A 15,889-nucleotide genomic window follows, 5' to 3' on the forward strand; every position below is an offset into this window, starting at 1 on the left:
GCGATCCGAGAGGAATACATATAGTGAAACTGAAAAACTAATATATTTCAAGTAGTTCTTTAGCAAAAAGGGTTATAAGATGCTGTTAATAATCCTGTATATTAATACGCAGTTCAGATTAATCACTTGATTTCTGTATGACTGGGTTATTTTATAATTTCTTTTCCAGTGTCACACGAACTATATTCCAGTTTGTGGATCAAATGGAGACACTTACCAAAATGAATGCTTCCTCAGGAGAGCTGCTTGCAAGCACCAGAAAGAGATAACAATGGTATCAAGAGGACCTTGTTATTCTGGTATGTAAAACATCACTTTGTGTCACTAATGATGATGTTTTATAGTTGGCTCTTTATTTCTGCCCTTAATTCCAGCAATTAAAATTTTTGTGCTTTTGATAGGATGAAATAATGTGGAAAGCCCGAGTCCTCTTTAGGAATGGAAGCTTTTGCTAGACAAGAAATCTGATATATCTTCTGATATGCTAACAGATTAATAAATAAACTCTACAAGCTGAAATACTTTATCTGAGAAAAGAGATTATTAATGCTTCTGTGGTGCTTATAGAGGAGCATTGATATCCATCAAAAGGTTTTTAACAAATTTGGAGCAGATTCCAAATTAGCCATTTCTTTAGGACTATTATTTTTAGGACACACAGAATTAGTGTAGCATCCAACAAGTGACACTGGTCATCCTGACTGCTCTACCTGTATCCAAGGCATCATTGACTTTGGGTCATTACATTGAAGATACGTATAACTTACAAAATCATTCTACCTCACAGTTCTAATGAACTTGCCTTTTTTGTCTTTCCACACACTTAAAGCATAGATTTTTCCACGTTTCAAGTACATGGGACAGGTTCTTCCTGTCTTGGATATTACAACATACTCTTAGACACAGAAACTTTAACCATCAGTGGTGTTCTGAACATCTGGGTAGATTCAAAGCTGGTGAGACCAGACACATGGCTGGCTTTCTTAGAATGAAATTAAATGGCTCAGTAGTGTCAACAACTGCAATCTTTGGTACATAAAAAATGCACACAAAATATTAAGTTGTGGGGCATCTCTCATCTTTGGATACAGAATGGTTGCTCGGATTAATCTAAACAAGGTTACGTCCGCATGGCGGCCAAAAGCGTGACCGTGGGTCAGATGCACAATCCTTACTAACTTTTTGTTGGTTAGTTGCAATGACAATTTAGAGTTTCAGGCATGGGGCTCACTGGTAGCTGCAGAATCTTACCTGGAAATTGGGGTAAATGCATGTGCAGGGTAATTAGTCCAAGTCCTCACTGCTGCCAGTCCCAGTTCCCTCATTTAGATGCAGCATGTTTCACACCAGCTGCTCTAAGGCCTTGGACTGCAGCACAGACCTGTCCTGAGGTCTGGCTCATGTTTGCTAAGGTCCAAAACAATCTGTCTTGTTGGTCCTAATACTGAAGGAAGCCCACGTTTTGTGCCCAGCTCAGAAGCATAATTTCAGCATCCCTCAGGCTGATGACTGAATCTACTGTCTTTCCCAATCTCCCACCTGTAAATTATCTCCAGATGTTGCAGAAATAGGAAGAAAAATGCAATCCACTTTGGAGGACTCACATGTTACTATAACAACACCCAAGAAATATGAACGTTTGAACTGAGGATGTATAATTAAATAATATTTTTTAATTTCATGCCCAAGTCATTTTAAGAAACGGACACACAGCATGAAAGTTTATTTCTATCACTAAAAATTCTAGAATAATGTTTTAGGAACAGCAAGGAGTGTTTGCATATATATGCATTCTACTCTACTAAGAAAAAGAAATTTCAAAATGAAAAATCGATTCTTCTCAGCCTCAGGTTGCTGGCAGCTAATTACTACATTATACAGCTAGTAGGGGAATTTTTTTTTCAACCTTCCTCTCCTTTTCTTTAAGTCCTACATAAAACCCAGGAAATGCAGCATAATTTTTAGCATTCAGTGTAACAGAGCAAGAAACATGCTGAAACACAACTCTCCAGAAAATGTTTGTGAAGCAGAGGTTCTGATTCAGGCTGCATACTGCACTTACACTGTTGCAACTTTAAGTGCCTCAGCAGAGCTCCACTAGAATGGCACCTGCTGCTCCCTGAGTGCCTGATGTGCTTTGGGTGACGTGAAAATATCGGATGATAAAAGTCATCACGCAGAACCCCTCCATGCCCTGCCAAGACAGAGACATATTTGTGCTCTTGATCTGTTACACGTACAATGGAGACTCAGATATCAAATGAAAAGATATTTTGTAGACCCCCATTAATTTTCACTGGTTGCCTTTGAATTTGCTATTAAAATGCTTTGTTCTAGAGCATCACTGGGAGACAAGTACAGATTCACTGGTTTCCTATCAGAGCTGGGATGCACCAAGACAATAGGATGAAATTCCTCCTTAGTATTGGAACAACTGTTTAATATTTAAAGTATATCAGACTTCTGAATCTCATACAAGAATAAAATACTTCCCATTTGCTAGGGATTGACACCTTCTGTAGCTGCAGCACTAGAACAGGCTACACTGAGTGATTTAGTCACTAAATCATTGTTCTGTTTCTTGGCACGTAATATTTTGATTAAAATTTTACAGACATAAGTGATTTGCAACATATTTTCCTATTTCCTTTGCTGGAAGGCTGTCAGAGTTTCAGGATTCTAAAATAAGCAATGTTTAAAAAAGAGTCAATTATAGATGCTTTAGTAATAAACAAAATGCAAGTCTTGACATTAAAAATGGTTGTTTAGAGAAATGAAAGAGAATGTATGGATGAAATTTTGGGTCTGCATACCCAGGTTTTAATATTGATTTTGACTGCTGCCAGATTTATATTGTATGCACATGAAAATATAACCACACAATGATGTAGTACTTGATTATACTTGCAGTTTCTCAGTGCACTGTACACATTTGGAAGCCACAGTCCATTGCTTTCTGTTGGGATTTCTAAGTAAAAAAAAAAAAAAAAAAAAAAAAGAAAAAAAGGAGAGTAAAACTATTTGCAGAACTAGAAACAAGCGCAGGATTTATTCTCTTAGGAGTGGCTTATGGAAGGGTCTGCTTGCTTAAAATTTGTCAGTGGACTGTTTGCCCTCCTGTTTGTACTTAGCAGTTTGGAGCTGTTGCCCTAAATGGGCAAGAGATGGGTTCAGTTGTCATGCTACTTTGAGTTAAAAGCCATCCCTCCTGAATGAGAAAGGCTGCAAGCATTTTTGGTTTTGGAGAGTTTATTCTGCCTCTGCACCACAGCAGACCCACAGTACAGAAATGTCTCCTGTTCAGAAAGAACAAAAAAGGAGATTCTGTCTGTAGCTGAGTGCTTACGGCATTCAGATGCTGTGTCTCATCCAAGTCCTTCTTTGTGTATTTTATCCAGAAAATCCTTATGGATTAAAGCAGCTCACAGCAGAAGCTTGCATATTTGTGTATTAGCATATTTTTTATAGAACCATGGAATGGTTTTGTTTGGAAGGGACTTTAAAGATAATCCAGCTCCCACCTCATGGCCCTGGGTAAAGATATCTTCTGCTAGACCAGGTTGCTCAGAGCTCCATCCAGCCTGGCCTTGAACACCTTGAAGGAAAAGACACCTATTTGTAAAGGGTGGCTTAAGTAAAGATAGAGGTCAATCACTCCTCCTCTAATTACTGACCAGTGGCTGGGGGAATGTTGTTTGTGCTCAGCACCTTCACTTCTTTGAGGATCTTTCTTGGCTGATCTTGGTGCATGAAGACAACTTTTGAAAACCCTGAATTTATTAAGGGCCTGAAAAGAGCTCCTTGTCCAAGTAAGCTGGAAAAAAAATGCTACTCTTTTAACCAGCAGCTGCCTGGGAAAATCTAGCCAAGGCTCAGGAAAAGAAAAAAAAAGCAGGAGCACCAGCTTAGTTTAGCATGGTTACCCTGGAGACGAGAGTCCTAGCATAGCTCCCAGGGAGAAGTTGAAAATGATACAGTGTTATAGAGGATGACACTTTTTTTTTTTTTAATCCTTGTTGAGAACTGAAAGTCCAGAGAAGTAGGAATGAATCTATCCTCCTGCTGTGATGTCCTGCTAAGAGGACTTCATGTATATCAAGACAATTATCTATAGAGATGGGTGGTCTGAGCCTCAGCTCCATGATTTACAGGGTGCTTTCCATGTGTGGTACCTGCCCCATGCACACAGGATTTAGCCAGAGCCCCTCACACTGGGCTGAGCAGCATTTCTCACCTCAAAGGAAAGCAGAGAGTGAGAGCTGGAAGTAAAAACACAGAGAAAGTCAAGCTTCTCTGAGGCATTTTGCCCTTTGTCTTTCATATGCATCACATATGGTGAACTTGCTCATATTTGTATGCCAGCTTCCTCTCCAGCTTATGACATAATTTCACCACCACAAATAATCCTATATATTTATTCATATAAGTAAATTATGCTACTTCAAATTTCTTAATGAAGCAATACTGCATCATAAGGCATATTTCTCAGTGCCTCAACAAGGACATTTTTTATGGGATTGCCTGCTTTGTCAGTAAAGTGGGTCACTATCGATGGAGAACAGAACCTTCTGGTTTTTGTGCTAGTTTCTGTAAGGTTATAAGCTCACTCTGTTAGACACCAAATAGTGGTATAGGAGGACAGAAAGGAAAATTAAGGCAAAAGAAAAACAAATCTCTATTCCCGATACTCCATGTGAGAGGAAATAATTTTTAATGTGTGAAGTGACCCAGTAACGTGGAATTTCACACTTTCATCCACGCACTAGAGGGAATTATTCTTAGAAATACAGCTCCTTAAAGAAAAGCAGAGGAGGGAGCTGAGCAAACAGAGGGTTTGGTTTTTCCTCTGATGTGAACAACGACCTCATGTGTGGAAGCAAAATTCCCACTCCTCTCTCTGTCTGGCCTCCTTCTTTCAGTTTTTAGCAGATAAATTCAGCTGCCTTCTCCATCACCAAAGCAGGCATGAAAGGAGAGGTGTGGGATGAGCAGAATTCGTGCTCTGCTCCTCTCCTCTCCTCAGCTTCCAGAGAAGCTCATCTAATGGGAATGGGAAACTATCCACTGACAGTAGTTGTCATTCCATTCTCTCCTCTCCTCCTCCTTTGAGCAAGAAAGGCAAGATGTTTTGTGACTCGGTTCATGTGTTTAGGGCTTGTCTTTACTGCTGTGCTAGCTGAAGCCTGTGCCGAGCCCTGCCCTGTGGGATGCACATACAAAAGCCCTGAACAGATCCATACCGCTCTGAAGTAGAGTTAGTTGGCTGGGGGTGGTGAAGAAGCTCAAGTCCTGCTGACACTTGAACTGCTAATGCAAATGGGATCTAGTTGAAAGCTGTCACTCACCAGATGCTAATCCAGTCAGTCAAATGTCAATGAAATAACAATGCCATTAGAGCATCTTTATACCAAGTGATTGACTCAACTGACAGAAGCAATTTTGTCATTAGATGACTTAAATCAACCTTACTTGGATGACTGGTTGTCTTCTGGAGGTACTTCTGCAGTCAGCTGATTTATGTGTTGAAGTACTCCTTGAAGTACCATTGCCAGGGCCCGAGGGTAAGGAAAAAGAAACATTCCAAAAATCAGAATTTGTACTCTTCATCTCTTTCGGGTTTGACGAATTTTAATCTCTAACAGTTGAAAAGAGGCTAAGAAAGATAGTTGTTTTCAGTATTGAATAACGCTGTTCCTTGAGTAATATCTTGACAGGGAAGAGAGAGACTAGGGCACAGTGAGTGTGGACAAATGGTGTTAAAGGATGCCAGACCTTATGTGGGATATTTGTTTTTACAGCTGGCTCATGAAATGTAACATCTGTGTAATGTTTTACAATGACAAGTTCCTGAACAAACAGCTGCTCCTGGAGCAATATTTTCATTTGCTTTCTTTTTATTTTCTCCCCCTCTGTTTCTTTTTCAGATAATGGCTCTGGGTCAGGAGAAGGAGGTGAGTACCAACCTCCACTTATCTTTGGTTTTGGTCTTTCTTTTACACTAACGTATGCCAGTTTTATACACATATATACACATGGCTATTGTATACCACATGAATTGATGGAAAATTATGGCACTTAAAATAAGCTTTAAGGTTGCAGTGTTATTGGACCATCTCAGAACAGTAGTGGTAGAGGAGTAAGTTGTAGTCAGCATTTCACCAATATTGCTCTCTCAGATTTGACCTATATTATTTTTCATTTGTTACCAGCAATGCAGTGCAATATTTAGATCTCTATTTCACCTGTATTTCTCTGCAGAAAATGACCATTCACAATAAATTTCTTACCATTTTTGCCTTCCATTTATTTTGTTAGTGTCTAAAACATCTAAGTTATTACCTTATGCTTGGTTGAGCTTGTTGCCTACAATATAAAACAATTGCATTATGATATCTATTTATATAAAGTATTTTACTAAAGTATTTTTTGTTCAAAGCTGTATATTCAAAGAGGGGATGTAGTACAGCTGGTAGTAGTAGAAGTATTCCCATCTTTCAACACATCTTAATCTTCTTCCAAGGATTAAAAATAAAATTATCCTAATTCTATCTTTGATACTACTTGCAAGAATACATATAGAATGACAAATATGAGACACAGATATATACAAACACAGAAAAACTGTTTTGCTTTTAGGCTTTAGTAGTGTTAAGAAGGTGTTGCATTTCATGGTGATGGGACTGAGTTTTGAAGTACTGTAAATCTTGTCTAGCTACATGAAAATATGGTTTTGTGGAAAACCATCAATGGCATCACTGTGTGGCTAAATGTAACAGTTAACTTTTCAAAAACCAGGAGCTAGCTCACTCTCTTTTCCTTTATGGAGGTGAAGGGAGGCATTCCCCTCCCCATAAATAAGCTGCTATCAGTAAATTCCTGGGCTGCTACTAGCACAGGGCCATTCTCACCTTTGTTTCCTTTTGGGGCAGTGTCTGAAGGAACAATTTTCTGCTCAAACACTTCCTCTTCTTACCTCCACAGGTGACTTTTCTGACGATTCACACTCCTTCCCCAGCTCTGTTTGCTTCTCCTTCTCCCTTTGTTAGCCAGCCTGTTATTCTACTATGACTGCTCCCTGCAAGCCAAGCTTTCTGGCCTCGGTACTGCTATGCCGTTCTTGCAGGAGACAGATGACAGTAATTCAGGCCATGTTTCGCTTTTATTTTTAGAACAGTTTTAGAAAAGTTTGAATGCCATTGAGATTAGTTGGGTTTGGGGGTTTTTCAGTATTTTCTAACTGCATACAAAACTCCCGGTTAAAGTGCCTTGTAAATATTACTGTGCTGATCTGGAAGAGATTGGCAGCCAACCGATAGATGTCAGGATTCTTTGGGTAACTTCAGGAGCTGTTTGGAAAAATGTAGGCCAGAACATGCTATGTTTTGTTGGCTGCACACTGAAGAGGTGAAAGGTCCATGTTCAACTATTCCTTGATTGGAGGCAGGAGGCTGAGCCCAAATCCACATGTAGGGGCAAGAGAGACCCAAATGGGCTTCTCTTTGTCATTGCTGTTCTTTTTGTTCTCACTTGAAATGTTCACTGAGCCTGGGACAAAGAGCTGGGGAGGAAGGATTCGTGTTGATGAAAGGCTTTGTTAGCTGGGGCTCAGCATGCCAGTGCATTTGAATTATTTATGCAAAATAGAATGCCATCGGCTTAGGAGGTTTGGTGGTCCCTGGATACCTTGCAGAAGTAGTTGGTGCATTGTCTTGGGAGGTGGAATATGCAGATTCAGTTCACTTCAGGCAGAAAGAATTGAATCTGGTTCCCTTGGCCCCAGGTGAGTTTCTGCACTGCCTGGGTATTGAATTAAGAAGGAACAATGTACCCACTCTGTCCTCTGGCAGTTTTGTGACATTAGGCCTTCATTTATTGGGGTTTCTTGTGAGTGCCTTTGGGCCAACTGAAATGTTCTTTCTTCTGTTTGGTACGAAAACAGTTGGGTTTTATTCTTAGTTTTAGGTTAAGGAAAAGGAAATTTAAACAACAAGACATTGAAAATCCTCTTTGGCACTTCTTCCTTTTTTTAATACATCGTGGCTATTTGTGATACATTGAATTATTCCTGTCCTTGTGCACCTTGCTTGCTAAACTGGGTGTTGGGTAATACTTCTGTAGGACAGTTGGTTAGCCTTCAGCATGTTGTGTCATTTTCTGTGTCTGAAATCAATCCTTCAAAGAATGGAATCCACTGCTACTTTGGTTATTGAACTCTGCTCTGGCTGAAAATTAAAGGATATTTTTGTAACTGGAATTTGGGGTGTTTTCATAATTCAAGTAGCTGTAAAAGTGTTACATGAAAACATTAAAACCCGAAAAGTCTTACTACAAGATACAGGAATTCAGAAGGAAAACCAGACTTCTGGAAGACTGTTGGACCTATTGAGGATGGAGATACATTGTTTGGAATCCAAAGAAGAAGAAAGGATAGGAGCCCAAGCAGAGGGTGACCTGCAGGGTAAAGGTGCTCCATGGTGCCCTCCACACTTCTGCCTCTCTGGTTATTTCAGCTATGGGACTGTCTGCTGCAGAACTGCATCCTGGCCCAAACTTCCTCATTTTCTTCTGGAGGAAGTCAGGATATACTGAGATATAATAATCACTCATGCTGGAATGTTTAATCTCATACTCTTGGATAAGGGGGCTCAAATGGGAACCTAATTCCCTGGGGAACCTCTGTGCCCTAGGGGTTAGGTACAGCTGCTGTTTGGAAGCACCAGGAAGCTTCAGTGGAAGCGGAAAAATACAAGGAAGAGTGAGAGAGAACCAGCAAGCCAGCAAACATACTAGCTTAGAGACTTGTATTTTCTTCTCAGGATTTGTGATTGCAGATGTTAATCACAGAATCAGTGTTTGCCGTGTTTCTCAAACATGCAATTAGTGTGATTGTGTATGCACCAGTGGTGCTTGCACACACGGAATGGATGGGCACAGCTGCTTGTGTGCATTCAGGAGGCACTGCAAGTGCTGTGCAGATGCACTGTTTGCTGGTGGATTTTTAACTTTGAAAGAAAGTACTGGGAAAGCATCTGAGTTGTGCTCTTCAGTTACTATAGCTCTGCCTGGGACAGTCACCACTGCTGAAATTAGCTGTTGGCCTCATGTTTAGCTAAGATTTGTGCTACTGATTCACACTGCTCTTTTTCATTTTCTGCATTTTATTGCAGAACAATCTCATTGATGATCCTGAAACTTGACTTCATGCATATTCTCCCTCCTACTCCCAAACTGTATGATGTTAATGCATTCATTTCTACATTAAAAAAGAAAAAAAAAAAGTAGATTTAGAAACAAGAGAAAAATCCACAAAAGATTTTTTTTTTCCTCAAAGATTGCTTCAGACAATATCTTGTAGCAAGTGCTACAATAAAAAACACCTAAAGACCATGGAACTGCTGGTTGAGGTTCTCCACAAATCATCTTTACTATTACAAAAATACTAGATTTTAGGAAAAGAATTAGGAGTGGGGGAATTTTTTCAGTATGCCTGAATGAGATGAAGTAATATAATTTTTGAGGGCGACACAATTGTCTAGTTGCCCTCTGACATTCTGAATGAGCTATTTCAATTTTCTATGCTCTGTTAGCATTGAGTTGTAATAAAAAGACCCATTTTTCTAATTTCAGAAGTCTGAAACTTCATTAGCCTAATAAAAATTGCAGTTATGAAACCAAGCAGTTGGTCACTTGTGGCAATGGGTATCCTGAGCCACTTCAGAGAAGAGTATATGATTGTCAATTCAGAAATGAGAGAAATTTCAAAAATCTCAATACTCTACCATAATGTTTTGCCCCTACAGAAGGCAACGTCAGACTTTTGCTCAGACTTTAAAGACTTGCATGGCTGGGGTCATGGCTGAAGGTGTTGGGATCTTTTAAATTTGCATCAAATATGTGGGCTTCTCTCTGTATTCTCATATGAATCATTCCGCAATTTCTCTGTTCTGAAGAATACAGTCATAAAATTAGGCCCTTTGTTTCATATTTTGTAAGACTTTGAGGCAGAACTGGAGAAGGATAAGGTGCAGGCTCAGATTTGTGTTCATCTCTGCCAGTTGTGAATTGCAACTCTATTTGAACTGCTGGATGTATTTCCACAACATGTAGATTAGGACACGAAAAATTATTCTGAGGCCATCACATGCACATAAAAAAGTAGATTGCCAGCTTGCAGCTGTGATGTTGACTTTGTGATATAGTAAGGCCTTTGCAAGAATGTGTTGAAAACCATCAGCATTTGTTACATACACCATGAAAGAGCTAACAAATGGTAAAGGCCTTTCAAGCCAGCCTCTCAGAAACAAATCACTGTCCTAGAAGAGGCAGATTCCCTGCTCTAGTAATAAAGCAGTGAGGGTGAGATTTCTAAGTGCCCTACTATGCCCATAACATTAATTTTTAATTCATTTTGTTCAGTGTTTGTCTGTGTACCTGAGCAAAATGCCCTTTTGATATTAAAAAAGTTGTAATGGTAGTTAGACAGATGGCACCCAATCATTTCAGGCTTTTAAGCTAAGGAAATAACATGCTTGCAATACATATAGCTAAGTTAATTATTATTAAAATAATTTGTTTTGAATTTCTAATCCCTCTGAAATTTAATAGCTGAAGTATCTTGTGATGAACGTCTAGCAGATTGCATTTAGTAATTAATAAATTGATATACAGTATGTGCTTTTTAGCAGGCTGCCATCTGTTCCTTCCCCTCACTGGGGACAACACTTATCCAGTAATTGTCACACAGTCAGGGTGGAATAAACACACACAATTTAGAGCCTCGAATATTTTCTATTTTAATTTGTAATTGTGCCACTGATTTGTTTTAATGTATTTTAATCTGACTTGCAGAAACTTGATGGTGATCAGCACCCTGGATAGGAGGTAGCATCACGTCTTTTAGCTATTCCTATAATGGTGTGTGACTTAGAAAGATTGAAGATGAGGATTCCATCAGTGGCTTGTCACTGAATACCACTTCAGCTTCAAATAGCCCTATTTATTGTTGTCAAGATCACATTCTATGGAGGTAAAATTAACACTGAAATAAAACAAGCAAGAATTGCTGTTTTTACAGCAAAAGTTCATAAAGGCAGATCAGAGGCCCTAAATATTCAGGCACTCTGTTGGTGGAGACTTATTCTGAGCAGGTTTTTAAGGGATGCTGGAGCATGCTTGGCAGGATGCTGGAGCCAGAAGCACATAAAGACAGACTCCTTTTCCTTCTTGCACAGGATATGCAGTAAATGAGGACAGATTCATCTTATATACCCTGCACTGGGTGTCCAGTGTGTTCATGAAATTGTGGGACAACTCCCTTGGCATCTGGTGACTTTCTTGTCCTTTGTTTTCGTCCATCATCTAATCGTGCTTATTTTCCCTGGTGCTTACTCTGAAGCTGTTGTGTCTTTCTTTGGAGGAAAAGGAGTTAGCTGCATTTGAAGCAGGGCGCTGGAGTGAGTGGGTACTCGAGTTCTCTGACTGGAGGTTTCTGCAGTGTGAAAGCTGATCCAGTCTTGCAATATGCCAGTTTTTCCTACCATTATCCACCGTGTCACATGCACAGAAGCAAAGCAGGAGTTCCAGTTCTCAGACCTGTGGAATCTCTAACACCTCACAAGGGTAGCAGTGGTAGGGAGTCCTACAGTGGACGTCCTCACATCCTTTGCTTATTAAGTGACACGTTGTCATTGTCATAAGCACTGGGCAAGCCAATCACCTTGGCTGGGTTGTGATTAGGGGAGCAATCTTCAAACTCCCCTCCTCCAGGCACCTCAGTCATTAGCAGACCCAGCATCCTCCTGTTCAGCCTATAATGCCTATTCTTGCAAAATCCAATTCTAAAGGCCTGAAGCACGCTTGAAGCAGCAGTGTGTGGTCCACACTGCACATGGAAAGAATCTTTCAGCCACATGTAGAGCTCTGCTTGACCAAGCCAGGCTTTGCTTCTAAGCCAGCTGGGTGGTTGGATAAGAGAGCAGGACCTTCCATGTTGCCAAATACTGCTTTTGCATACAATCCAGCAGCATGGTCGAGACAATTCAAGACATCACTTGCCAAAACTTTGGGAGAGCTCAGGGTAGTGCTGCACTTGCTTTAAATATATACTTACAGACAAAAAGAATGGGTTTGCAATATCTCCTTTTTAACTAAGTGTGTCGTTAAAGTTGCCCTGAAAGTTAATGGAATGTAGGATAAGTCACTAAGCTCTGGAGTGAATTGCAGTCCTTACTGTGCAGTTCTGTGGACTGTAGTATTTTGAGAGGAATTTCCAGTGCTAGACATACTGAGGGAACCACAGTCAGTAATCTTTTTGAGATTAGTTGATCCCATAAGATACAGTAAAAATCATTATGATCCTAAACCAGTTAGGAATTGGTTTTCAGAGGGGCTTTCCTGGACATTCTATCAAGGAATTCTATCTATACATGGCTGCTGAGGAGTTCCAGATACCCCCTCTTCACTGGGAACAGTGAAAAATACAAATATACAGCATAGCTCCCTTTCCAAGCTATGCCTTAGGGCGGACAAAACTTCACCTTGACACAGATGGATGCTTTTGCTTTAAGCCTGATTGAAAGCCCTCAGCAGAAACCCAGCCACATTGCCATTGTAGGAACACACAAATGAGTTGCTGAGGGAAGCAATTTACTGCTTCCCAGTTCCTCTAGAGCTGCTCTCCACTGGCAGGCTCCTACCCTGCAGCTCCTAAGATATAGCTGGCCATCTTCTGCAGAGGAATAATGACTCGAGGAGAAGTGTTAGGGAGCACAGCTCAGAGACACAACTGGGAGTCACCGATCCTGTCTTTGTGCCTTGTTTCTTTTGAAGGACAGAGCATTAATGAGGTGCTGCCCTGAAACATGTAAGGAAGCTGAAAAAAGAGGGAAAATGAGCTTTCACACAACATCAAATTAATTTATCAATAACAGAATTAATCAAGATACTCACAAAACCAAGAAGAAGAAATTCTTTAGTCATCGCTACATCAATATTAGAAGCTTGCATAATAAACAAGAGGAGACTGAATTGCTCATTTGGGAGCACATTTTGACCTAATTGTTATTACTGAAACCTGCTGGGAAGATCCAATTGATTGGAATATTAAAATTAATGCCTACAACCTATGTAGGAACAATCAAACGTGGGGGAGAAAGGAGAAGGGATAGGCATGTCAAGGGATATATTGCCATTTGAAGATGTTTACACCAGAGAAACATGCTCTCAAATATTAATGGGTTAACATATTTTGACAGGATACATGTGTACAGGTCTGCTACCAATTCTGGTTGGAAAACATTATTCATCTACTCTGTGTTGGTGGGAAATTGCTTGTGTTTTCTTGAAGGACTTGTCTTGGTTCCAGCCAGGACAAGGTTCACTTTTGCAGTACCCAGGAGGTGGCATGGCCAGGACCCAGAAGTTATTCTACCCCACCTTGCATCATTGCTGGGGGCAGGGGAAGGGGAGTTTCTTCTGGAAGGAATGGTTCTTTGAAGGAATGTCTCTTTCCTGGTAGGGGCAGCATGGCTGCAGTCGATTTGGGTGCTGCAGTGAGCATTTTAGTATGTGAATCACTCTCTCTTCTGTGCACTTTTGTTATTAATATTGTTACTGATACTGTTTGTTTTCTTATCTCATTGCTGTCTCCAGTAAATTGTTCTTGTCTCAGCCTGTGAGTTTTAGTTTTTGTGCCTCCGATTTACCACATCATCCCACCACAGGGGCCAGGGGGAGGGGAGAGCAGAGCCAGAGAGCAGCACATGATTTGACATTCTTGCTGGGGACACTGAATGGGGAGTACCATTCCTAAACCACAACAGGACATCAGTCTATATTATATGCAGTGTCTAATACTGTTACTGCTAAAACATAATGCAGCTAGTAGTGAAAGATGCTTCTGAATATTTTAGGAGACGGATATACATGAAATCCAGCAAGTTCTAATCAAGAAAAAAACAATAGTCACAATTTTTTAAATTGTCTTGTTGTTAAAAACAAACTTCATTTTAAAAGGTAGAGAAAGCAATTTGAGGAAGGGGAGGGGCAGGGGAAAGGATAGAGAGAGAATTTTACATCAAATAATACATAGGAACAATGAACAAGTAGTTGTGGGCAATGATTCTGAAAATAAAAAGGTGTTTGGACATTCACAGGGAGCATAACTCGAGCTGAAGAGGGAGGGTGTGTATGCTGCATGTGCTTGTGTTTGTGTTACTTCTTTTGCTCCATTGCAAAATTGAAATAGTGCAGTAAAAGTGCTCAGTAAAGCACTCTGGTTGCATTTGTAGTCAAGTCAGATAGTATAAATGGGGTATGATGAAATATTTTCCATGGTAGTGGTGCCATAGAAGGATATTAAGCATGGTGAAGAAGTATTTTGTAACCCGCAGGTTTGCCAGGTTTGCACCTGAAAGCTTTAAAAATGGGTGGTAAAGAATTCTCTAGGCTGTAGATGACCTTTTTTCAGTAGAATAATGATAAATAAAATAGAAATATTTTCAGAAAAGATAAATGTGATGACTGGGGGGCAACAACCTCTCATTCTGGCACCTATGAGAAGCACAGCAGTGAAATAGAAGGTGGAAAAATCAACTGAGTACAAAATTAAGGGAGGGAAAAAATTCGAATGCCAGTCACTATGAATTCATGGCAAACCTTTATTGAGAAAATTATCATTTTTTAAACTGGTTTTTCTAAGAAAGGCATTTGCACAACAGAACATTTTATTTAAGAGTACAGCCACAAAGCCATAACTTCTCTCAGTCAAATGAGACTGAGAAAATTTGTCTAAAGTCAAATGAGACTTTAATCTCATACAAGCCTGAGTAACCAGAGAGCACAGCATCCACACAGTGCACATCTAATATGAAAAAATACTGCAAATCAATAGATCATTAAATGTCAAGGGGTTGGTAGAAAAGGAGTGTGTTTCTAGAGACTGTTCTTGGCCTTGTGACCTCTTCTACTGGTGATCTGGGAGCAAATCAGTCAGCACTGATTTGGTGTGGATGACAGAGAACAGGTCACTGAGCTAACAGGATGCATAAGCAGGCAGGATTTTAATGTCTGAGGACAGTTATCTGTAGCAAGTGCAGGACCTAGGTAATTTTTTCTGATGTCAGGAAAGCATCTCTCCTACAGACTGTTGACCCTGAAAAGTATTCATTGGGGAATAAAGTTGATAATAAAGTAAATATGATTGTCAGTGCAGAAAAATGGTCAAAAAGTAATATGGTTGTTGGATGTTTAAAGTGAAGAATGTCACGAATGGTATTTAGCTTTGGTGACAACTTTTCTGGAACAATATGTCCAACTCTTGTACCCATACTTCCAGAAGGTGTCAACTTGCTGACAAAGGGCATCAAGGGTCAGAAGAACAGAAAAAGAAGTGGAAATACCATGAATGAAAGCAGTGCCATTTGTTTAACTTATTCAAACCGTAGGGGATCATTTATTAGCATGGAAAAGTGAAATCTGACACTAAAGGACACTTTAAAATGCCAAATGTAGGCACAGGAATGTGGCACCTGGAAAGAAGGAGAAATCAAATAAGATGTGCATTTGTAAAGATAAAAGCAGATGACCTCTACTGCAACTTGGTAAGAGTGGTAATAGAATTTCTACAGCAGGAATTTTGTTTGATAGGTATTAATCTCTGGAAAATGCACAGCATGCTTTAGACAGAAGGCAGTTAGCTTGCAGGTCTCACCTGCTCTATTCTTTGTGGAAGCACAGCCCCTCAGGTCAGAGGGAGTGATTCCCTGCAGCCAAGATCCAGGGAAATTAGGAAGAGCTGTTGTGGATTTCTTTTTCCTGTTTGTATTTAACGAATGTAAATTCAGCTGTTTCATTGGTGGTGTTTGATTTGCTGTTGCCACAGCACATAAAG

The 15,889-nt window shown here is 40.0% G+C and overlaps 1 protein-coding gene across 1 annotated transcript in view; it reads left to right on the plus strand.

Annotated features, from left to right (window-relative positions):
- TMEFF1 (transmembrane protein with EGF like and two follistatin like domains 1) overlaps positions 1–15,889 on the plus strand; it is a 113,951-nt gene that overhangs the window by 72,136 nt on the left and 25,926 nt on the right. Inside the window, exons 3-4 of the mRNA XM_038127310.1 lie at positions 170–299; positions 5,925–5,951. Coding sequence (XP_037983238.1) covers positions 170–299; positions 5,925–5,951 — 157 coding nt within the window. The remainder of the gene's footprint in view (positions 1–169; positions 300–5,924; positions 5,952–15,889) is intronic.

Source organism: Motacilla alba, chromosome 2 (genome assembly GCF_015832195.1).
Source record: "Motacilla alba alba isolate MOTALB_02 chromosome 2, Motacilla_alba_V1.0_pri, whole genome shotgun sequence".
Classification (NCBI taxonomy): domain Eukaryota; kingdom Metazoa; phylum Chordata; class Aves; order Passeriformes; family Motacillidae; genus Motacilla; species Motacilla alba.